This window comes from Prosopis cineraria, unplaced genomic scaffold (genome assembly GCF_029017545.1).
Source record: "Prosopis cineraria cultivar Desert tree isolate PC_DT_omini unplaced genomic scaffold, ASM2901754v1 PC8, whole genome shotgun sequence".
NCBI lineage: Eukaryota > Viridiplantae > Streptophyta > Magnoliopsida > Fabales > Fabaceae > Prosopis > Prosopis cineraria.
Window position 1 is genome coordinate 6,741,346 of NW_026555339.1, and position 24,497 is coordinate 6,765,842.

The window sequence follows — 24,497 nt, forward strand, 5'->3', positions numbered from 1 at the left end:
GACAGCTAATATATTCTACTTTAATACTACAAGACAAGCTTCAACACAGAAATGTACAGGCTCTTGCCCTTCCATCACTGTTTGATGAATATGGACGCATGAGTGTACCAGATACATAGAACATAATATATAACACTGATTAGTGTGATTGCGCTCAGAAGCCTCCACTGATTTATAAATCTGCAACCATAACTTTATCCTTCTTCCTGTGCTTCATTTAATTGACTACTGGTTAAACTAATAGCTCAAGCTGCTCTGCATATCTGTATCTGATACGCCTCCTAAAAAGCTCTGCGTCTCTCTCCCCCTCTCATATATCAAAACGCCAAAATCAAAATCTCTTGGCATTAACTCTAAATTAACATACTAAATACTGGCACCAAAACCAGCGTCAATCAAACACATAAAACACTGATATAACTTGGTTTCTTTAAATATAAGAGTTAAATGATACTAAACACATAATGGGCCCTCAATGAGCTCGGTTTGCTAATAGAACTTTGATGGTCTCTCATATGATATGATATTGAAGAAACAGATAGCTCTAACCCCAACGTCCTAAATACACTACCATTGCTTAATATACGCATGGTTGAGAATTAGCCTCTGGGAATCTAGATAACATAATCAGACCAGTCAGAAATATGAGAAGTATGGTCCATGGTGAAGCTAGGGATCTTATCAAGCTTGGTAGGGTTGTCCTTGCCTCCAACTAACCTAGCTGGGTTTCCAACTGCAGTAGTCCTTGGAGGCACATCCTTAAGAACAACAGAACCAGCACCAATCTTAGCACCATCTCCAATCTTAACGTTTCCTAAAATACAAGTCCCAGCACCTATAAGCACACCATCACCAATCTTAGGATGTCTATCCCCAGAAGCCTTACCAGTTCCTCCTAACGTCACATTATGCAAAATTGACACATTGTTACCAATCACTGCAGTTTCTCCCACGACAAAACCAGTAGCATGGTCAAGCAAAATCCCACTTCCCATTTTAGCTCCTGGATGTATATCTGCTGCAAAAACCTCGGAAACCCTGTTTTGAATCAGAATCGCTAAGACCGTTCTTCCTTGTAACCACAACTGGTGAGCCACTCTGTGTGCTTGACAAGCCTGAAAGCCTTTGTAGTTCAAGAAGCAATGAACATAGCTTATGCAAGCAGGGTCTCTTTCCACCACTGCACTAAGATCATCCTTCACTCTGAGCATGATTTCTTGATGGTCTGTGAAGACTCCCAGGAAGATGTCGTTTAGGGTTCCACTAGGGAGACTCGAGCTGCTCAATTTGAGAGCGAGGTGATTGGCCAGCGCGCTTTCCAGTGATTCGTGAGAGAGAATCGAGCTGTAATAGTAAGTGCACAAGATGGGTTCCTCTTGTACATCTAATCGCGCTTCGTGTTGCAGCTTCAGCCATACATCGTCTTCTTGTTCTTCTTCGCGTTCGTTTTGGTCGACTTTCTCCAGAACCATGTGGGTTTTATGGGTTCTGGCTTGGGTCTTGCAAACAGTCACGGCGGAGACACGATCGGAGCAAGAGGATTGGCACAATTTCACGAAATTGCTCGAGTTATCGTCGATTTGGAAGCCGCTTGGCTTTCTCGGGGAAAGAGGGCTGGCTTTGGTGATGCCTGCCATTGAAGCATCGAAGCAAGCGGCCATGAAATTGCAGATCCTAGTCTGCTTTTGGTGAAGAAGAAACGAGATAGAAAGGAACAATAGGCAAAGATTGAAACTTTGGGTTGTGGAAGGAAGAAGCGAGAAATGATTGGATTCGAGGAGAAGAGATGGCCGCGTTGTAAAAGGAATTCATAGTAAAGTGGGACTTCTCCCTGGCTTCGGACGCGCCCCTTTTCTTTTGATGATAATAATAATAATAATAATTTAATAATAATAAATTTTCTAATATAAAAAAAAAATCAATGCTGAAATTTATCTAAATTGTTTTAGTTGTTTTAAATTTAAAGAAAAAATATACCTTTTAATATTTAAATTTTATTTATATTTTACTATATATTTTTATATTTTTTTTGATATTCTGAATTTATATATTTTTATTTTTTAATGTTTTAAGTTTTTAAGTTAACAAAATAAATAAAATATAAAGACTTTAAATAAACGTAAAATATTGAGAAATGATAATATGGAGATTCAAAACATTAAAAAAATATAAAAATTAATAAAATACGAGTAAAATGTAGGGATTAAAAGATATATTTTTTTAAATTTAAATTTTATCAATATAATCTCTTATATTTTTTAAATTATCATGTATATCTTATAAATGAATTTTAAATTAATTGGATGTGTAAAATATATTGATAATTTAGTATGCACATGTGACTAAATAAAAATAAATTAAATCTTAAATCAATTTAATTCTTTATACTAAGATTTTTTATTTTTTAAAAAACATTTTCAAACTTGCTTTCTTCTTCTTTTTGTTTAAATAATTATATTTTTTATTAATTTACATAATCCACAACTTAATATTATATTATTCATGTAAGTAAATTTTAATAATGTTACGTTCTTATTTAAAAAATAAATAAAATAATTAATTAATGAAAATTTAAAAGATTAAATTGATGAAAAATAATTTTAAAAAATTATTTTTAATAATGTATATGCAAATATATCCTTATTTACTAATAGGAGTTTGTTTTAGTAAAATAAGTTGAAATTGTTTAAATAGGAGGTCTTGATTTAAATTTATCAAAAAAAGGTTTTGGAGAGAATCACCTCTAATTAGGTCTAACAATGCTTTAACTTGATTCAGTCAAGATAACTATATTAAAAAAATACACTCCTATTTTGTAAATTAATAATTTGGCCACATTTTTTAAATTAAATTGATAAATTCATTTCAAAGTTCAAAGTATTTGCCTATTGACTGAAACATGAACGGATCTTATCTATCTACGTCGACCACCACGTGTGAAGTAAAAATCAGTATCACATGCAATATTTGGATATTATTATTTTGACAGTGATGACTATAGACTATTGTTAATAAATCAACATCAAGATAGGATGCAAAATTTTATGACAAATAATGTTATCATATATAAGCCATGTGACTCAAGGAGGACAAGCAAAGAAATTAACAAGCAAACGACACCGCTTCAGAAGGTTGTTTGGAGGAAAGATGTGGATTGGATTTTTCTTTTTTCTTTTTTCTTTTTAAATTAGTTTTTGTACGAAGAGACGGCGAGTTCATTTTAATACACACACGAATTTTTAAACATCTAGCATAGTGGCGGTAGAAACTTGCGTGTTATATTAGCTTTTTGGTGTTTGAATATTTTTTTTAAATATGTTTTTTGGCTAATTTATATATAACCCCATAAAATCTGGGTCGTGCGTAAATAATTTTCCTGACCTTTAAAATTTTGCACAGTAACTCTCTTTCAATTGATTTGTCCTTTATAGTACTAAAATAATATAATATAGCATAGAGTTTACTTGCATATGATTTAGAGTTCAATGGGTTATCTATACATAATTTAAAAGTTTGAAGAGGTTATTTGTATTATAAAAATTCAAATGGCCATTAAGTTAATAACATATTAAAAATTTGGACAAGTAGTTGGTTATCAAATTATATAAGTTAAATGGGCTATTTGCGCGTGAATTAAGGTTCAAACGACTTTTGTTTTGATTTTTTTAAACTATTTTTTGTTTTTAAAAGGAAAACTGTTTTGAATTAAAATATTTTTAAGAAACATTTTAGAATGGTTTTCTTTAATTTTAAAATACATTAAATTTTATTATGTTAAATTACTTTCAATTATGGCCAATAACTGTTGTACACCACTAATCACTGGTGGCTACAATTTTTAGTTTATTTAATTTTTTTTTTGCCAAAATCAAATTATATATAATAAAAAACAGTAAAAAACACAAAGTCTACAAGAAATAAAAGGGCCAAGCCCAAACAAAAACACCCTAATCAGCCCAACAAAAAAGAAACTTACACACCACCGAACAATGATAGGAAGCATCCCGGCTGCCGGCGGCGGCGGCAAACAGAGAAAACATTGGAAACGTGTCAAAAAATAAGGTATGGTTGACAGTTGAAGCAATGTAACTTAACTGCCCACAAGAATGAAACACCATCTCTTATTCATTCAAAAGTGATTCCATTAATTTCATTTTTAGCTGCCTTTTGTTTTTCGTTTGCATTTCTCACAAGTCAAACAAAAGTCAAGCCCATATTTAGAAACATTCTCTCAAAAAAAAAAAGTTCCTTTTCAAATAGGCCACTCATAACAGGCCCATTTAATTGGGTTTAAATTAGTCCGGTTTGACAGAACCAGGAAAAAACCCGTTTCAGAAAAATGATTCAACAAACCACCAGGTGTGGGTCTAATCCAATGAACCAGTTCATTACAATGTAGCAAATTAAGATTCAAATTATCGTCAAGAGATATGTTCCCACTTAGAGCCTGACAATGCCTTGAACTGTATTACCTCTACTAGAACAACACTGGCATGTAGAATAAAAAATGATTTAACAAAAGTAATCTAAGTTACACCAAAAAGAAAACCATCTAAGTTTACCAACTAATATTAGTCCTGGTAGAAGGGGTTTAAATCCCTTAAATAAGTCTCAAGTTTAAGTCTGTATTTTTTAATTATATAAGTTTTCAAAGAAAATAATTTGTACTTTTTAATTAAATGAAAATGATCATATTTTTATTTATTATTTACCTTAAACTAAATCTTGTTATCGATGCTTTAACTTATTTTTAAATTTGAAATCATCTTATTTTGATTTATTTAGAAAAAAAAGTATAATAAATACATTTTTTTGCAAATGTATGCCATTCCCGTGCTAACTACCCAGTCATCAAAAGACCTATTCAGACAATCCACTCATAACAGGCCCATCTACTGGGTCTCAAATAAGTGTTGTTTGAGTCTGATCAACACATAATAGAACCCAAAAAGAAGAAAGACATAGTCAATGAAAAAATGATTTGACAAAAGTAATAAAAGTTTTTATGGAAAATAAATTTAATTTTAATTAAAATAAATTTTACAAATTATTTCTTATTTTTATAAAAAAATTATTAAATCAATTTCAAATTTAAAAATTTACTTATTTTGATTCATTTATAAACAAGTGTAAAATATTAGTTTAAATACTTGAACTTTGTCATAAGAAGATAGAATTTTTTTTCGTTATATATTTTCAAGTTTTACCCCATGTATTTTTTCTAATTACACCATAAACATCTTCCTCAAACTCAAGTGAGAGACGGGTGTTACTTGATCAATATTTTTAGTAATTCCAAATTTTGCATGATTAAACTGCAGTCCAGAAGAAAACATGCACCAGGTAGATAAAGAAATAGGTATAGGGAAACATATATATAAAAACAATAATGAGAAAAATGTTTTGCTTCTAAAATGGTCACTCAAAAATTGACAACATGATGAAGCCGTCACAATTCAATCTCTTGCCATTAGGGAAGGGCCATCGCTAATGACACTAAGTTATGTATATAAATAATAGCAATAATAATAATCTCAATTGTTTTTAATATTTTTCCCCAAGTAATTAAAATGTTCCTTTGAAATTTAGCCTTTCTTTTTACTTAATGACCCCTCAGGGAATTATTTATATAGTCTATGTATAGGTACATATAAATTAAAAGACGGTAATTTAACATTTCATAAATTAAAAGCAAGGTTTGATTTTTCATGTGTGTGTGTGTGCGCCAAACAAAATTTTGTGTCATTGTAGCTTATAAAGCAATAAATTCCAAACCAGGTTGAAATTTTGAATGTTTTAACCCCAACTCTTGTTTAAACAAAAGAAGTTACATTTTCATTCTATACATCAAGTTTTTTTTTCCTGGGCCTTTTATATAATAATATAATTTTGGTTCCTTATATATTATTAATATATGGAGTTTAGGACATCTCTGAATTGAGAAAGTTGGTATGAGCCATTTTATATGTGCCCTTGAAAAAAAAACAAAAAACAAAAGGGATGATAACATACATTGAACCATTGAGCATTAGGATCAACTGGTAAGGAATCATTCCAGCTTAATTAGTAGTCTTGAGTTTGAATCTTAAAAATATAATATATAGTGTTAAAGTTAGTGTGTAGTAGTGAACCTAGGATCTAAGATTAGTGGGGGTAGAATCCTTTTTTTGTTTTTTTAGACACAACTGATGTATATTCCACTGATATCAAAATTTAATTTATCCCATGTGTTCAGAAAGTGGATGAGGCATAGGTTGTTTAAACACAATGATTTAGATTGAATATATGCTTATGCAAAACATACTCCTTTAATCCTGTTTACAACTTTAAATGACAGAAACAAAAGAAAAAAATTTGGTCATATCTATAGGACACTTGTCAATTTTTAATACTTTTTTTTTTACATTTTTATCCATAATAAATACTTTGAATAAAGATATTAGTAATGAGATTTAAGAATATTTATTAATGATAAATGTAAAAATTTGTTAAATTTTAAGACAAATTAAATTTAATTAGGTTTCAGGTTTTCCTTTATTCTTGTAAGACATATTAGAAGTGACTTATAAATAGTATTAGATAGAGTTTTTTATGGTAGTTATCCCAATTGGAGTTTGATCTAATTAATTAGAGTTTAATGTGACATTAAATTATACTTTCTTGGCTTCTTCTTCTTCTTCCTCCTCTTCTCCTTCTCCTTCAGTTTTATTAAAAATATGATAATTTTAAATTTCATTATTGTGCCTTCACTTATTGTAAAAATAAAACAAAAGTTGGAGGTAGATGATCAGCCATCTACTTCCCACATTTCATGACTAGTTGCTACATATATTGATGAATATCCATGTTTTAATATCTTAATATCCAATATAAGTCACAATCACCAACTTCTATTTTTTTTGGGGTAATCATCACAATTACCAACTTTATCTATATATATACATATATTAAGAAAACTGGTTAAAGTTAGTTTTTCTTTTTTAAAGTGTTTCAATTTTTTTTTAAAGTTTGGCCGTGATAATTAATGAATTAAATTACATTTCATTGTAACTTTCTCTCTTTCTCTCTCTCATATATATATATATATATATATTTGTTGACTCCTAAAATTTAATAAGAATATTGGTGAAAAATGAATATTCAACGATATAGAGGTGATTCGTGCTTGTTTTTTTTGAACCCTTGACCCTTAAAAAAAGACTTGCATATATTTAGAATGATTTGAAGTATGATATATAGAATTTGAGGGAAAAAAGAGAAGAGTTTATAAAAATAGTTGGAGGTAGGAATAGCTGAAAAGGTCCGTTATGATAATTTCAGAGTCTTGATGGGTGCTCACAGCTTCTTAATTTGTTTGTGCCTGAAAATGGCCATCCGTTGCACCAAGAAGAGAGACTTTGAATTTGTATGGTACCGTCCAACAGCCAAGAAAGGGAGAGTGACAAGTAAGCACTTGTAGAAAAATTAATATTAAATTAAAAATTTTAGTATTGAAACATAAAAGAAGGAGTATTAAGAAGAAATTCTAAGTTTATATTAACTTTGGGGTCCTTACTTGTCATTCTCCCCCCAAGAAATCAAAGAAAGTAATTATTCATAATTTTATCACACCGTCTAGATCAAAATATAAGGTATTGATAACTCATTTTGCTATTCTAAAAAATAGTATTGGTTAAAAATTTAATTTTTTAAATTTACATTTTTTTAATTTTTTCCTAATTAAATATCTTATAAAAATGCTTTGATAATGATAATTAAAATTTTAATGCATTCTTTTTTTAAAAAGAGTAATAAAAGAAGTAAGGATATAATTAAAAAAATAATTATAAAAATTATTTAATGTTTATATTTTAGACTAAGTAAAACTTTTAAAAGATATTTGTATTATAACGTGGAGGGAGTATTTATATGCATGCATGCATGTATTCCTTATGGCCTTCATATATATTATCCTGAAACTGCTAATCTCATTATGACAATTGATCGCACTATTTAATGCCGTTTCTACTTTCAAGTTTCATATTTATTTTAATTATCATATTTATAAACAAATTGAAATTTGGGATGATGCATATTTAATCTTTTAACTATATATATATATATATATATGCGCTCAAGGACAATTTTAAAAGTTAATTTTGAATATTAGTTAATAAAAAATTATAAAAAGGCACAAAATTACTGAAAATAATAATAAAAATTATAGGAAAGGAGATGAATTTCTCGGTTCTTTCTTGTAATTTTATAGCTTTTTTTAATAATGTTCTAATCAACTAATGATACATTTGTTTAACAATAGGAATAATATTATATTATTTTTAAAAGTAAAAAATAAATATTGCATTAAAAATAAATTTATGATTTCAGATGTTTCTTCTAAACTTAAAACATTATCAAATGCTAACATAACAAAATTAATTTTTTAAAATAATAATAATTGATAAAAAAATTATTTTGTGAGATTAACAAAGTAATGGTACTAGATTAGATGATTGAAAATATACTTTATAAACTTAAAGTATTAAATTAAAATCTTATATAATGATACATATTTGCCTAATTTTTAATTATGTTAACTATTTTCTTGGAGGATGGAAGTTAGCCAAGAATGTCTCGTAATTTTTAACAAGGGGAATATACATGTACGTATGCATGCATCCAAGTCTAATAAATTTCATAAATAATAAACTAGTAAAACTATAAAAAATCGACCATGTATGCTTTAGTTTTTTTTTTTTAAAAAAAACAGACTATGTATGCTTTAAGTTTCAATCAACAAAACAAAAAAAGTGCGTCAATTTGTTCTATTAAATTCTTGTGTTAATGTTGACAATTTGTTTGCTGGGTTTAGAAGTCAATAAACTATTATTTATATGCCAAAATTAGAACAAATGACGTATTAATTTAACAATACTATACTATGTGGTTCAAGGCGCAGTCTCAATTGATAGATTCAATACTTAGGATGTGAATTTCTTAAATCTCGGCCAACAACTTTACATATAACTTTAAAATAGATAACTACATTAAAATATTTTCCCTGATATTGATTATTATTAATATTTAATATGTTGGTAAATGTTGCAAGAAAGTGTTGCTTTGTCACAGTTCCAGTTAATAAATTGGAGGGAATATATCAAAATCAAACTGTCCAAAGGACATACCACTAACCCGATTTTAATGCCTTATTTTGTGCTAAATAATAATCATTGGCGACAGTTATAATTCAGTTTAATGTAAAAATAAAACATTAAAAAAGTTGAATGTCCATAGAAAATTAACCAAAGTTTGTAAATTGTTGGTCCATAACCGCTCTGTCTTCTCTTCATTTCAATGTTTCTAACATCGAGAGTGTGAGAAAGGGATAAACATGATGTATGCAATAATTTCTTTCCCTTCACGTTCTTCAACTAAACTAAAAAGATGATGATAATAATAATAAGAAAGGGGAAAAAAACTTGTAGTTTATTTTGTAACATTCACAAGCACACGCTCTCTTATTTATTTCAAGAAGCTCTTCCACGTTTCAACCATAATAAGAACCGTTACTCTATCTCTTCTTTCTTTGCTGCGTTCTTCTCCAAAAGTAGTGTTTGCTTTTGATTTCGACTTTGTTCTTCCTTCACACTCTATTTCAGAGAATGGGGCTATCTAAAGTTTCAATTTTTCCACTTCTGGTTTTCTGGGTTTGTGTTCAGTTGGATTTAGCAGAAGCTCTGTCAGACTACGACCACAACCATGTCAGGAATTACATTAGCTGGAAGGATCTGTGGGTAGATGAACAGAGGCTGACCTCGGACCCCATTGACGATGCTCGAGTTATTTTCGTTGACCAGCATGGCAGGGGACATTCTAGGACTGTCCAAGAAGCTGTAGATATGGTTCCTGACAACAATTCAGAAAGAATCAAAATTTACATATACCCTGGAATTTACAGGTCCATACACACACACACACATTCTGTATTGTCTTGTGATGGTTCTATGCAGAAGAAGAATGTTCTTTCAATGAAAACCTGATCTTTCTTTGTTGCAGAGAGAAAGTGTTTGTGCCAAGAACGAAGGGGTATGTATCAATGATTGGAGGAAGAAATGGAACAGCGAGTGCAGTGATTACGTGGAACAGTAAATCATCGGACAGAGGTTTTGATGGACAAGAACTGGGGACCTATGCTTCTGCAACTGTGACTGTAGAATCCGATTATTTCTGTGCAACCAGGCTCACTTTTGAGGTATGAATCGGAGTCATCATTTTAATTACTCAACCAATAAACTACTCTCAATGGGTATGACTCATTCCTCAAAATTCATACTGTATCAGAGTATCCCCCAAGTTATTAGGTATAAATAGATTCGGAATTGATGAACAATACTATTTATGACTTGCTATTAATTTTGGCGGTTGGTTGCAGAACTCGGTAATGGCGGTGAATGGAGGAGATGGAATGCAAGGAGTGGCACTGAGGGTGGACAGTGAAAGGGCAATGTTTTATAGGGTGTGGATCAAAGGGGAACAAGACACTTTGTTGGACAACACAGGCACACATTATTTCTATCAGTGTCATATCCAAGGCAAAATTGATTTCATATTTGGCAATGCAAAATCACTCTACCAGGTTTCACCCCCTTTCGTCGTTGAATGACAAGCATTTTCAATTCAGATACACTTGCTCATAAAAGAACGTGTAATCTGTTCAAGATTATGTTTTAATGAAACTAACTCTTTTTACATCTTCATACATAAACTTTATCAGAAACTGAGTGGCCAATCTAATCTTAATATTGAAAAAATGCTTGCATAAACTGAATCTACTGTTGGAAAAGTGGTGAGCATAGCATGATAATGTTGGGTGTGTTGAGCAGAACTGTGATCTTCATTCAATAGCAGAGACATATGGAGCAATAGCGGCACATCACAGGAATGCTGACAGTGAAGACACAGGCTTCTCCTTTGTAAACTGCTCCATCACAGGCACTGGAAGTGTCTTTCTTGGCAGAGCCTGGGGTGACTATTCCAGAATCATCTATTCTCTATGCTATATGGATGATATCATCACCCCAGAAGGCTGGACTGATTGGAACCACCCATCCAGAAAGATGTATAACACCAACCACATCTCACCAAATTTATATATACTCATACTTCATCTGTTAACATTTTTAAAATTCGCCGGTATAGGTCATACTCGACAGTGCATGCTTGTATCTGTGTTCAGCTTCTTCAGAAACGTTTTCCGAAGTGTGGATTATGAGTTATAATGTATGTGGTATTTTGCAGGACTGCTGTGTTTGGGGAGTATCAGTGTGAGGGGTTGGAGCAGATAGAATGGGAAGGGTAGAATGGTCAAAATCTTTGAGCTATGATGAAGCAAGGCCATTTCTGGATGAGAGTTTCATAAATGGGGAATCAGTGGCTTAAGCTATAGCCATTCTTGTCGCTCACATCACATGATTTGTGATTCTTTCTTTATTCATCTCCATTATTTATTCTTCTTCATTTATGCAGTAGATAATACATCACCTAATGCAGAGTTTTGCCTCTTTTGTATCTATTCGAGACTTGAGTAATGTATGTGAATGTGACTAGTAGTGACAGATTCCTGATGTTCAGACTGTATCTATTCAAACTTTCATGAATTATTTGATTACATATATATTCCCTCCAGTCTTTATTTATAAGTAATTTTTTGTCTAAAATATATGATATCTTATAATACTTATATCATTTTTTTTCAAATTTACCATTCCTTAATTAACATGAAGGTATTTAATATAGTTATATTGTTATTTAAAGTTAAAGGTAAAAATGAAATATATCTCATTTTTTTATGATATCAAGAAAAAAAATTAACTTTTTTAATGTGTGTGAAATAATTAAAATGTCCTACATAAAACTAGAGGAAGTATATATATGTATTTTATAAATTTTTTCTGTGCTCTCAACTAACTCGCATGAGTTGAAGACTTCATCACACGTTTCATAATTGAAATTCAATTGAGCCAACTTAAAAAAAAAAAAAAACTTAAAAAAATAATTAGAAAAAATTACCCTAATTTATTACTTAATAATATATATATTTCAAATATTTTAAAATGAATCTTTTAAATTTTAGTGCTTGCAATGATAATGCGAGATTAGTGGATCATCAATTTCTCGATAGTGATATAACCTTTGTCAGTCTCTTCAAATTCCAGTTCTTCATAGGTCACTTTGAACTTTATAACCCCTCAAAATACTCCCTGCCACCTCTTTATAAGAAAAATATAGCCGTTTCACAAACAAAGAAATACAGTTAAGATCAAGCCACTATGTTTCTAATGATTTTAACTTGATGAAAATAAATAAGAAAATTTGGATAAATACACAAGATAAGGGGAAGTTATTCCCTATCTTTTAGACCCCTAAAAATTTCTCATTTGTTTCTCACAAAAAGATTCCAGAAGAAGTATTTAATAGCATGCTTGAAGAAATAAGAACAAGAAGGTTCTACATCCATCTAATATATTTAATTTTGTTGGCCACAAATGTGTATAGCTCTGGCTGACAAGTGATTGTTGACCGATATTTGTTCTCCATGAAGAAGGGGGAAAAATCTAATTTCCGATACAATCCCTCTGAAAAATGGAAAGAGAATAAAAGGGGCTACTCTCAACACTGTACATCATCTATGTAGGCAACTAAAGAAGCAAAAGAAGGAATCAGATTGTCCACATACCGGTGTAACTATTTACATTCTAATTGACTAGAATTACACCTAAACATGAATTGATGGCAACGCTCCGAGATGTCAGCACCATCACAAGTTTCTGCATGAACTCTCCAGAAAGAATGTTTAAACAGCCACTTCCATGGGTTCCATGACTTTGGAGTCCTCTCCAGAAGTCCCAAGCACCTCCATATCCCTCGCATCATTATCATCGCCATCATTCTCTTCCTTATTGTCTTTGTCATCATCATGGTTATCTTCGTTATCGCAACTTCCATGTTGCTCAGTCTCAACAACTTCAACACTTGTCTCTTCTTGTGAAGGGGGCTTGTTATCAATAGCCCGATTCGCGTCTTCAGCAGCATCATTTAGTTCATTAGACTTCTCGATACCAGGAACATCTTGACATGAAATAACAACCCCAGAAGAGTCAACATCTTTAGTGGTAGATGGGGGCACCGAAAACTTTGTGCTTGAGCTGTTGACAGCAGATATGGTAGAGGCTACATTAGGCTTTGGCTCAATATCAACCCATCGATCCCCCAGCCAATCTCTTGACACTCTTAGATCCTTCTTGCACACTGTCCTTAACAGACCTTCACCTGACAACACCAATAATGGTCATGTTTTGATATGGAGGATGATGAAATAGTTTTAAGAGAAAAATATAAAAGGGAAACTAAAATAGTTACCGGGAAAGTAAACTTGTACATTATCATCATCAAAGTTATCAATTCCACTTACAACCCCCTCCCACCAACCATCACTCCACCATGCATCTACTGCAGTCCCAGTCTCAACAGCCAGTTCTTGTTGCGCCTCATCAGTTGGGGCCGGCCTGATGGTGGGCCGGCCTGAATGTCTCATCCCAAGTTTATCAGGCATGGCAAGTTTGAAAGCAGGGATCCATTCCTACACAATGGAGAAGATCAGGTGTTTAAATTCAAAAGTGACATCTAAAAATAGCTTGCATTGAGGGTAAACATACAGCTCATGTCACAGACAGTTGAATCTGACTCTAGTCAGTCAGGCTTGCAAAACAAGTCAAAGAATCACTCAACTAAGAAGCCTGACAATACAAGAGCTTGATCATACCTCAAGATTGCCGCCTCCATCTTCATCCTGCACATCATCGTACTGGACTTTTATCTGTTTCTGGGATACGTGCACAACTGTACACCTGAACCAGCAGCCTCTGATGCCACTGTCTTGACAGAGTAACTCTATCTTGTCATCAACCTTGTATTTGGAGTTATACCAGGGCTGATGATCAACCTGTTTCTGGGAAAGCAATCTCCTATTTGGCCTAGTGTAATCTACATTCTCAATGGTTTTGTACACCATCGTTTGTTGACTCCTACTTAATTTCCTAACTCCCTGGTGATCGATCAAGCGCTGAAAAGATCCTCTACTCCTCTTGCTCCCCTTACCTCCTGGCCTTACATCATCACCTTGGCTCAGCTCCTCATCTTCTTCGGCAAGCTTATTACATGAAGGGTTTTGGAAGGAATCAAGGTTCAAGCAAGAGAGAATTGGTTGATCATGGTAGCCTCGCAATTTACTCAAGTCAAAGGGCTTTACTTTGTTGTTTCTGAATTGCCTAAAGCACAAATGGATTCTATTTGATGAGGCAAGAGAAAAAGAAGGCAAGAGTTTATCGTAATGCTCCCGAGTTAAGACTGTGGCAGGGCCATCAACACACTCAGCACTAATTACCTGAGAATATGATGTGATAAAAACTTCTTGAGGGTGAGGATTTCTCACTGGAACTACACCCTTGACTTCTTGATTATGGTGAAACCACCTCACTTTAACCTTTTTCTGACCCCTCCTGTCTTCGTACATGTCCTCCAAATATGCAATATAATGATTTTCTCCCGTTGCCATCACAAAAACGAAAGATTGAATCTGGATATCAGACATACAAAACGTGTGAGAAAAACTGCCTAATGTAATTGTTTTAAGCAGAGAAGGAAACAGAGGAAAGGCAATCTATACTAACACTAACAATAATCAAAGAACTTACACCATGAAACAGGGCTCAAAGCAAATACCCAAAAATTTCATAAATTTTTATCTAAATACCCCATAAATTCTTCTATTTAAGATTACTGAAATTCCTGATTTTGATGAAAATCTTACAGCAGTCCTTGGTTTTTAGTTTAAGGCATGCTTACTGCTATTTTGATCCCATTCCTGTAAAAAGCAGGATAATGTTTAAGCTGTTTGCCACATGTCCAGGCAATTCCTGACCAAACAATGTCAGAATTGTGTCCTTTGAAGCTGCTCATCAGAAGGCCCTGGGAAAGAGAGAGTAAACATATGGCAAAAAGTCAAAACATTCACTGCAGAAGGAAAATTAAGTGCTGTAAGGAAAAAGAAAAAAGAAACAAATATACCTTGTCATCAGATATCTGTGCATGCAGATCAATAAATTCTTTGAGACTGCTAGTTGTGGTGTCATGAGCTTGTGCCAAGTTATGACTTGGCGACACTACAATTAAATTAGGATCCAAGTTATACTCCTAATGTTGCAAAATTATTTTAGCTAATCGAGACACTTAGATATACTATGGAAGAGTAGCAATCAATAAAGTCAAAATCAATATTGTCCCTTAACAGCATGAATGGTATGTCCTAAAAATACCAAGCCGTCAAACCAACTCCAGCAAAATACACCATAGAGTCACACACATTGCCCACCTCTATAAAGTTTTACCCTCATTACTCCAGCCAAGGTCTCAATACTAACCAATAAGACCTGCACCAATTCAAATCCTACAGCACAACCAACTCCCACATCAAGGGTAAAGCAAAACGAAGATTGCTACTTTTTGCCATGTCAGCCATATTATTGTCCAAAAAAGGAAAACAAAAATCAAGAAAGTAATTAAAGACATAGTTAGGGAATGAGGTTTATTGTGACCATTTACCAAAGTTGTTAAAGTTCCCAAGCTACAAAAACATGTAAACATTTTATATATGGACAAGGCAATAATCTACAAGTCATGATTGAATGTACAAAATTGAAAAATATAAAACTTTGGCAAATAAAGACTTGTTTACACGTATAAATAGATACAGAATATAAACTCATGCTCAAAGTTTTGTGATTGAGAATCTTGAATGCAGCATGATACGTAAGAGATATCAGCATTAAACATTAAAGGAAAAAATCCTCATCAACGTCTTTCTTATCATGATTTGTCAGTTCATAATCACTTGATAGTAACCTTGTAACTCAGGCAACCAGAACATCTTTACATGATTTTCAATAGAGGTAAGATAATGAAAAGGAAACCAAAAACATAACAGGAAAGTTTAACTTACCGCTCTTGTCCCCCAGTTGATGCTGCTTTGATAGCATTGATGTCAACCAGTCCACAACCTCTCTTCTCGACCTCCATTTGAAACCAGCATGGATGGTACCCTCCTTCCCGCAAACTTCTAGAAACTCCTCAGCAACAACATAGAACATGTGTCTCAGGCTCCTCTCAGTGCCCACAACTGCAAGTGTGGAATCCCCAGCAGAATCCTTCAGGTAATAGTGGACAACACGATTGCCACGCTCCTGCGAAATAAACTGCTCCTTCCATTCTACAAAACGGCGATCATTTGTGGCCATCTTGAAGGAAAGCTCAGAGGGAGTCAACAGAATCCAGGAGTGCACTTGATTTCAAAGCAATGGCAAAAGGTTCAGACCTTTTAGAAAGGCAATAGGACAAATTTTCAGGAATAAAGCAAGAATCCTCTAGCAAAATACCATCCAAACAACCATGGTCTCCTTATCCCACAAAAAGAGGCTAATCAAAGATGTTTAGTTAAAAGGGGGGAAATAAAAATCAGAATCCCCAGAAATACAGTAATCGAAAGTGTCGCAAAAGTCAGAAACCCTAATTAAGAAAAAAGTCAGGCTCGCCCAACCGATAGCGAATAACTACGAATAAGAAAGGCCCGATTCAATCCCTCCGCAACAGATTAAAAAGGCTTTTCAGTATTTGAAAAAAGCGAAGCCCATCAAGCAGGAAGCAATGTTTTCCGCAATCTCACTAGCCATGGAAGAACCACGACCTTCTACCAAAACTTACAGAGATACAAGTCACCATAACTGGCCATTCCACAAAATTGACCAGCACTAAAGCAACATCTACTTTAGTTCTACAAACAGATCAGAAAGTTGGAATCCAGAAAAAAGAGATCCACAGACCCAAAAACCCATTAGGCAGAAACATCTTGGGTTTAGGCGAATCTTGCCGATAAAATCAACCAAAAAACCCAGCTAATATACCCAATTAACAGAAGGTAAGACCGCAGAACACCAAAACGAAACTTGTAGCGAAGTTTTAGTGAACCTGGCGATGATGATCCCAGGAGCCTATGAAAAATGAAAAAGACGGAGAGTCCTGGGTCGTGCGTGGTTTTTTGATAGCACTGAGAAGCACGGGATGAAGCGGAAGGCAAGAGAGACAGAGCTCAGAGATGAGGAAGCTAAAGAAGAAAGTACATACCCAGAAATCGCCATCGATATGGAAAGTGTGAACTCGGCGGAGCCTAGGAAATGTATATCCAATGCAGCTTAAGATGGGATGAGAGGAGCAAGAGGGAAATGGTTAGGAGAAGAAGAAGGCTCTGAAATTACTGTCACCTCCTCTGGGTTTGACTAAATTGCAAGTCTCGCTCTGATCTTTTCAATATTGCAGACAAGGCACTCTCCCGCGCCCAAAACGAAGTACCCTCCAGGCCTATTTTTTGACGTCCTACAATACGATGGTGAGTTTATAACTCGAGTCTCAACATGACCGGCATGAAGGATGATTCCTACTGTTTGAATTATTACAATGAATGATACAAATTCATGCAATAAATCTTACAATAAACATTGATGATTTTTATAAGGGAATGTGTAATTTTTTGTCCCTAAATTTAGTATTTAATGGCAAATATTTCATCTTTAAATTATAAATTCAAAATTATCTGGATTCTAAATTTATTTTTGATACAGTATTACCTTTTAACTTTTAAATATGGCACAATGTCATTTTTACCATTAACAAAAAAGTTAATGTTAATTATTAATTAATTAAAAAATTACAAAAAATATCTAAAAAATTAAAGAAAATAAAAAAACACAAATAATAACCAAAAAATTGGAGAGAATTGAATGTCTTTATTTTTTAAAAATAAAAGTGACATTATATCATTTTTAAAAGTTAAAGAGAAATATTACACTAAAAATAAATTTTGGGATAACTCTAAACTTTTTCTTAATTATCAATTTAATTTCTAAACTTTAACTTGAAAAAAACTTAGTTCTTATAATTCCTTGACTTATAACAATTAAGTCTTATTAGTTTTATTGACTTAACATAACTCAATCTGTATAATTTTTTAATTTAATAAACCATCAAAACTAAATTATATTGAGTCAAAATTCATGAATTAAATTGATAGTTGAGAGAAAGTTTAAAGATATTAAGAATATATTATCCATTTCTATAATATATAGTTTTTTTGGTCAGTTTAAACTTTAAAAACACGAAACGTTGTACAATATACGATTACATTATCCATATGGATAAAAATTAGAAGTTTATACATATACAATTTTTTTTTTATAATAAGACCATTATATTGTACCATTTTATCAATTCTAAGAATTAATATGTAATATTTTTTTAACAAAATTCAGGGCATCAACTTTATCATCTTATTTACCAAAAAAAAAAAAACCGGGGGGGGGGGGCTGTCATCTTGATGATGACTCATTCAATTAGTAAGAGCAACATAACATAGATCAGATCTACACATTGTCATCAGAATTCTCCTCCTCCTCCTTCCTGTTCCCGCACACCAGAAACCAAGTAGCGACCTCTACTATGAAAGCCACGCAACCCAATGAAACAATCGTGCCAAAGAAAGCATTGTTCCATGTCCGATGATGATGACAAGAGTTTGAAATGGAGAAGCCTTTGAACATGCCGAAGATGGCAAGAACGATGACTCCATAACCAATTACATAGTGACAAATGTTCCACAAGATTTTGTCCTTGTCACCTTCGTCAGGCCTGTAATTCAGAGCGAGCACGACTTGAGCAGTAGAAGCACAGTATATAGCGAATCCAATGTAGCCATGAACATCAGAAAATTGGTCACTATCAATTGCCATGTAAATTCCCAGAGCAAAACTAGTCGTGCCACTTAAACACGCCACAATCTGGCAAGCCATGTGCAGATTAAACCACCAAGAAAATCCAGCAGCTTTAAATGCTTTCAAATAACGAGCCACCATCGCCCCTGTTGGCATCAGAATCCCCCACCCTATTCCACTCAATATTCCATGAACCTGAAATATTATATATGAAGTATAATGTGTTACTGATATGAGGTAAAATTCCAAATATATCTCTGGCGTAGATCGATGAAGGTTACGGAGTTGGCTTACTTTTCTGATTAAAATCTCTGACTTATCTGAATTCCTATCATCATTATCATCATCATGGGAAACTTGGGATGAGACAAAATCTATGTGACCAAAAGATTTGACATCAGATCCAGAACTAAGAGAGCCTTGTTGCCAAATATGATTCACCAGAGTGGAATTCTCAGGAAGATGATGAAACTTGGAGTCTGAAGAAGAACGATAGTTGCAGATAGAAGAGTCAAGAAGTAACAAGTCATTGCAAGATTGTGGTTTTGGCTGTGGGGCTGCAGTGGTAGGGGTGGTGAGGGTGAGCCCAATGAAGAAGAGAACCAGAAAGGAAGGTGGCAAGAAGAATCCATAAAGAAAGCTACAGTGAAAATTCTGAACTGCAATATAATCATGCAGTCATTAGGATATATATATATACACACACACAAAAGGAAGGCGATTATCAGGAAATATATATATTTTCTGAAAAATACACACACACACATCCATTGATATTTTGGTTTAATATATAGCAAATTAAATTTACGCTGGATATGTTATATGCTAGCTTTTAATTTTATGTTATTAATTAACGCAGTTTTTTATATTATGGAAGAGCCATAAAAAAAAGAAAGGGAATTAATTATAGAGAAGTCAATGATTTTCCGGGGAGATAAAAAAGAATACTAAAGATAAGATATGATACGTAAAATAGCGGTAAAATGGAAATAATGTAATTAAGATGAGCATGGAGTGTTAATGGTAATTAATGAGAATGATCTTCATAGTGCGTGACTTAATTTGTGTTTATACTACAGGTTTAAGAAAACATGCATGGGAACTAATTTAATTTATTGCAATTTCAATATCTCATAAAGTTTGAGATGCACGCGTGAGAAAGGTCTTAATAATATCATTGAAACTCTTATAAACTAAAAAAAAAAAGGGGGCAGACTTATTTATCGTCATTATCGAAAACTTTTCATATACATATATGAAGCTACGGAAAGGACAGAGTTATTCCTTCAGATGTGCTTTGTGCTTTGAAAGGAACCATTCAGAACCATTCCGAAACATGCATAAGAGAATATATGACATCATATCTTAATCCGAAATTTCAAAATATTAACTTATATACTACTTTTTTGGTTTAACTTTATTTAATGTGGGATTTTTCCCTACACCAAATCAAGTAATTAACAAGTTCACTCACGAGTTCACATCCTAACATTGATGTAAATCTATTACAGATCCAAATCAAACACTATCCGTAATTGCAATCTAATTGATCAAGGAACCTCCTGATTCTGAGAGATCTGTGAAATGTTGTCATCATTAGAAACCTGATTCTTCTTCGTCTCGATCCTCCTTTTGCACACCAGAAACCAAGTAAGGACTTCTAAAACGAGAGCCACAGAGCCCACCAAAACAGTGAAGCCAAAATAAGGGTTCTTCCAGGTGGTGGGGTAGTTAGAAATGGAGAAGCCTCTGAACATGTTGAAGATGGCAAGAACGATGACTCCATAGCCAAGAACATAGTGAAAAACGTTCCAGAAGATTCTGGTCTTGTGAGTTTTGTGTGGTCTGAAAAATATGGCGAACAAGATCTGAACAGTGGAAATGGTGAAGACAGCGATTCCAACGGAGGCATGAAGATGAAAAGCGGAGAGAGACAGGTTGGTGGACATGTAGATGCCGAGAGCGAAGCCAGCAGAGCCAAAGAGATAAGCAAGAATCTGACATGCCCTGTGCACATGGAACCATCTTGGCCTAGTGACTTCGAATGCCTTCAGATAACGAGCCATCATCGCTCCCATTGGCATCAGAATTCCCCACCCTATTCCATTGAATATTCCATGCATCTGACCAATTTAATTATTTTCAAATCCCAATCTATGTGTTATTCATATAACTTGGAAAAACAAACATGTGTTGCAAATCATTTCACTATATTAACTATGTGTGTATCAATGCAAAAAAAAAAAAAAAAAGAGGCAGATTGCCCATTAGCCTTTAATATAGAGGATCTTTGATAAAATTTAATGAAATAGTTATGACTCATTTCAAGAAATGTCATTGGCTCTTCCTCTCTCTCCCTCCCCCCTTTCTCCAGTCTCCCTATCTTATAATGAAATGAATTATATATATATACTAATTAAGGGGTAATTTTGGAAATTTATAAATTTTTTTAACAAATTCTTATTAATTTTCTTAATATCATAAAAGTAGTTTATCAATAAGATCTTGTAAAAAATAAATCAGAGGGAGTATTAATTTATAACCTACTTGGCTGTTCATGTTTAAATTAAAGATCTAAACAAGTTAGTAAAAACTTAAAAATAATGGAAAAAATGACAATCTCCATAATTTTTAATTAGTGTAGGAGCGGGTTTATCCAAAAGATTAAATTGTGAATATACTGTATGTCATAACCAAGTTATTTTTTTTCTTATCTTGTGTTAGATTATTAATTAATGATTAACAATAAAAAAGGAAATTAAACTCATGCAAACAACATATTTTAATAAATAAAAATAAGGAGTAAATTAGCCTAATAGCCATGAAAAATATATTAACTAGAAATTATAGAAGAAGTTTTTGAAAATTTTGAAATGTAACCCATTTATGGGTGTAATTTTTCCCTTTTATCTCGAAAAGGAAAAAAATTTATGTAACAAAATAGCAAAATTCTCGTAATAGAATGATTATAATCATAGCTTATTTACAACCATATATCATTCTAATATTTGAACACTTCACCGTCAGCTTAGTGTACATAATATACATTTTTTCCTTTTGTCTCCAAAACAAAACAAAAAAACTCGTGTAACAAGATAGCAAAATTCTCGTAACAGAATGATTATAATTGTAGATCATTTACAACCATATATCAATTCAATGTTTGAATACTTCACCGTCCGGTTACTGTATATAGTATACTTCAGATTTAAAAATGAGAATAAGATTTTAGATTTGAGGAGGATTTTTCTTTTATCATTTCAATTTAATTTAAATATTAATTTGGCCACATTACAAAATATTTAAAATATTAGGCTATTATCTTTATTTGATCCTCTTATAGGCGCAAAAGTCCCATGAATAAATTGAAGCACAAATCAATTATATAGTTATAAAAATTAAATCTTAAAACTCTAAACTTGGCTATATATCTCAAGCAAAGAGGAATAGACTTACTTTTCTGATTAAAATCCTGGAGTTATCTAAATTGGCACCGTGATCAGAAACTTTGCCAGTGAGAAAATCCATCTGACCAAAAGATCTAAGGTTGGGTCGGGACAAGCCATGAGACTGAGGAACATTATCAGAAACAGAGCCTTCTTGCCAAACATGATTCACAGTCGTCGTCGAATTCCCAGGAAGCCGAAAGCTAGCGTATAAGATCATCGTACCATCCTCTAAACTCGCAGAAACGCCATGAACCTCAAATCCAACGACACTGCCTTCCTCCAACGTGGTACCATACGAGGTTATCGGAGAGGTGTAAGCCGCCATTGTTCCATCAGATTTCTGAAACGCAACAAATGCCTGAGAGCCCACCATGCCTCTGGATGTAGGGTTAATAGCCCAAGCAATCCAGCCATCAGGGTTGGCTCTGTTCTTCTTGAAAGCGATATCCACAGAGTTCGAAGAAGAGTAGTAGTTCCAGTGAAGAGAAGAATCAAGAAAGGGCAAGTCAGTACAGGCTGCAAAATTCTTAGTGTTAGGAAACTTGTATGATTCGCAGGCTTGTGGTTGTGAGGTTACAGGGATGATGGAGATGATGAGGGCAAAGAAGAGAGCCAGAAAGAGAGCGAGTTTGCGAAGTGAATCCATGAAAAGAGAGATTTAGGGAAGACGTACTGATAGAGAGATTATGGCAAGTATATATAGGAGACGTAGGGTTTTATATAGATGTCTCATTCATGGCTTTTATCATCTATATAGAGAATCTGAATACAAATAGGATAAGAATTCATAATTAAATTAATAATCTATATCTATATTGATATTATGAGAGATAATGAAAGAGTTGATACAATTTAAATTTAAATTTTTAAAGTATAATAAATTTTCACTATGTTTATTATTTTAATTCTTATTGAATATTTTTATTAAAATTAAAACGAAAACTCTTAAGGCGATGAAGTGATAAGATAATAGAATTTTTTTCCTACAAAATATTTAAATTATGAAATTTTAATTATGAAGGTTGAATATAATATATTTAGTTTACACTTAAATAAACAAATTTTCAGTCAAAATAGGTAGAGTGAATTTTAATTTATTTACCTCTTTATTTATTTTGTGAAACTCCAGCCAGACGGATTAACGATAGAGTTGGCCATGGATATTTATTGAAACTCTTTATTTATTTGTGAAAATCTAGCTAGATAGATTTGGAAAAAAAAAGCTTTAAATTGTATATTTTATTGGTGGTTGGATATTATAATTTAGTTTACATTAAGTAAACAAATCTTCAGTCAAAATAGATCAGAGAGTGAATTTTAATTTATCTACCTCTTTTATTTTTAAAAATTCTAGCTAGATAGACGTGGCCATGGATTTTCTCGGCAATTTTTAGAGATTTTACAAAAAAAATTATTTTTTAGAGATTTTATAAAAAGAGACATTATTTTCTGTTTTGTTATAATAATAAAAAAATAATTATTAGTTAGTAATTTTTAAATGTTGTGATATCTTCCTTAATTTTTATTTTATAAATATTTTATGATATCTTTGCTTATCTCATTTTTTTAAAACACTCTCTCTCATCTATCACATTATATTTTTTTAATAATTTTATTTTTTATTCTCATTATTTAAAAAATAAAAATAAATTTTTTCAAAAATAAGTGATTTTTTCATGAAATAAGTTAAAACAAATATACTTACTCTCTCTCCAATCTAAAATATAAGAAATTTTTTTAAAAAATTGCATATTAATAAAGTCTTCATTCTCATAAAAATATATAATATTTTTTATTTTTACCCTTAATCTCAATTACCAATGTATTTCATAGTGAGAGATAAATTTATACAAAGATATAGGTTGAAATCTCAAATACTTTTAGACAAAATCTCACATATAAATAAATCTTACTAAATACATTTAACAACTTTAGTTTTTCAAAACAAAAATAAACTTCTGAAATATTATATAAGTAATATATTAAAAAAGAGGGATGAAAATTAAATAAAGAAGAAGGGTAATATTGAAATGAATCTATTTAATAAAACTTTAATATTCTTAAATCTTCTTGTACATTGAGATGCCAAAATTCTTCTAAAAATATCTTATAATTTGAGAGGGAGGGAGTAATTATAGGAGATAAAATGAATTTTTTTTATATGTATTAAGTTGCTTATATTTTAAACAAAAAT

General features: G+C 32.3%; 5 protein-coding genes across 7 annotated transcripts; 1 reads left to right on the forward strand and 4 right to left on the reverse strand.

Moving 5' to 3' along the window:
• Nucleotides 1-1,825, reverse strand: LOC129318429 (serine acetyltransferase 1, chloroplastic-like). The gene has a single exon (XM_054963179.1). It carries the CDS (start codon nt 1,659-1,661, stop codon nt 615-617), a length of 1,047 nt encoding a protein of 348 aa, XP_054819154.1. The 5' UTR covers nt 1,662-1,825; the 3' UTR covers nt 1-614.
• Nucleotides 1,826-9,403: 7,578 nt separating this feature from the next.
• On the forward strand, nt 9,404-11,425 carry LOC129317599 (pectinesterase QRT1-like). Its single transcript, XM_054961928.1, is given in 7 exon segments — nt 9,404-9,937; nt 10,036-10,231; nt 10,412-10,615; nt 10,863-11,098; nt 11,278-11,303; nt 11,306-11,400; nt 11,402-11,425. Coding segments are annotated over 7 exon segments (1,077 nt in total). The 5' UTR covers nt 9,404-9,641.
• A 1,036-nt stretch (nt 11,426-12,461) lies between these two features.
• LOC129318488 (uncharacterized) lies at nt 12,462-17,364 on the reverse strand. 3 transcript variants are annotated; one of them, XM_054963282.1, is made up of 7 exons: nt 17,215-17,364; nt 16,037-16,408; nt 15,106-15,200; nt 14,884-15,006; nt 13,802-14,614; nt 13,399-13,618; nt 12,462-13,308 (listed from the first exon to the last, which is right to left on the reverse strand). In XM_054963282.1, the coding sequence occupies exons 2-7, from the start codon at nt 16,329-16,331 to the stop codon at nt 12,833-12,835; spliced, it is 2,022 nt and encodes a 673-aa protein (XP_054819257.1). In that variant the 5' UTR covers nt 16,332-16,408; nt 17,215-17,364; the 3' UTR covers nt 12,462-12,832. The 3 variants fall into 3 exon arrangements, with proteins under 3 accessions (XP_054819257.1, XP_054819259.1, XP_054819260.1); XM_054963284.1 differs by having other exon boundaries at nt 16,037-16,375; nt 17,215-17,358; XM_054963285.1 differs by lacking the exon at nt 17,215-17,364 and adding an exon at nt 17,059-17,077.
• A 1,142-nt stretch (nt 17,365-18,506) lies between these two features.
• LOC129318383 (cytochrome b561 and DOMON domain-containing protein At5g47530-like) lies at nt 18,507-20,084 on the reverse strand. Its single transcript, XM_054963107.1, has 3 exons — nt 20,071-20,084; nt 19,149-19,494; nt 18,507-19,049 (listed from the first exon to the last, which is right to left on the reverse strand). The coding sequence occupies exons 1-3, from the start codon at nt 20,082-20,084 to the stop codon at nt 18,507-18,509; spliced, it is 903 nt and encodes a 300-aa protein (XP_054819082.1).
• A 218-nt stretch (nt 20,085-20,302) lies between these two features.
• Nucleotides 20,303-22,951, reverse strand: LOC129317726 (cytochrome b561 and DOMON domain-containing protein At5g47530-like). Its single transcript, XM_054962095.1, has 2 exons — nt 22,311-22,951; nt 20,303-20,977 (listed from the first exon to the last, which is right to left on the reverse strand). The coding sequence occupies exons 1-2, from the start codon at nt 22,947-22,949 to the stop codon at nt 20,405-20,407; spliced, it is 1,212 nt and encodes a 403-aa protein (XP_054818070.1). The 5' UTR covers nt 22,950-22,951; the 3' UTR covers nt 20,303-20,404.
• Between the last annotated feature and the right edge of the window lie 1,546 nt (nt 22,952-24,497).

Excerpts from the sequence above, each read along its gene's own strand:
- LOC129318429 (XM_054963179.1), bottom strand. The coding sequence starts at position 1,661 with ATGGCCGCTTGCTTCGATGCTTCAATGGCAGGCATCACCAAAGCCAGC.
- LOC129318488 (XM_054963282.1), bottom strand. The coding sequence starts at position 16,331 with ATGGCCACAAATGATCGCCGTTTTGTAGAATGGAAGGAGCAGTTTATT. Across the intron at positions 15,201-16,036 it reads TCAACTGGGGGACAAGAGCG|TGTCGCCAAGTCATAACTTG; the intron begins GTAAGTTAAACT and ends ATTTAATTGTAG. Across the intron at positions 13,619-13,801 it reads ATGGAGGCGGCAATCTTGAG|GAATGGATCCCTGCTTTCAA; the intron begins GTATGATCAAGC and ends TCCATTGTGTAG.
- LOC129318383 (XM_054963107.1), bottom strand. Across the intron at positions 19,050-19,148 it reads CAGAGATTTTAATCAGAAAA|GTTCATGGAATATTGAGTGG; the intron begins GTAAGCCAACTC and ends ATAATATTTCAG.
- LOC129317726 (XM_054962095.1), bottom strand. The coding sequence starts at position 22,949 with ATGGATTCACTTCGCAAACTCGCTCTCTTTCTGGCTCTCTTCTTTGCC. Across the intron at positions 20,978-22,310 it reads CCAGGATTTTAATCAGAAAA|ATGCATGGAATATTCAATGG; the intron begins GTAAGTCTATTC and ends TAAATTGGTCAG.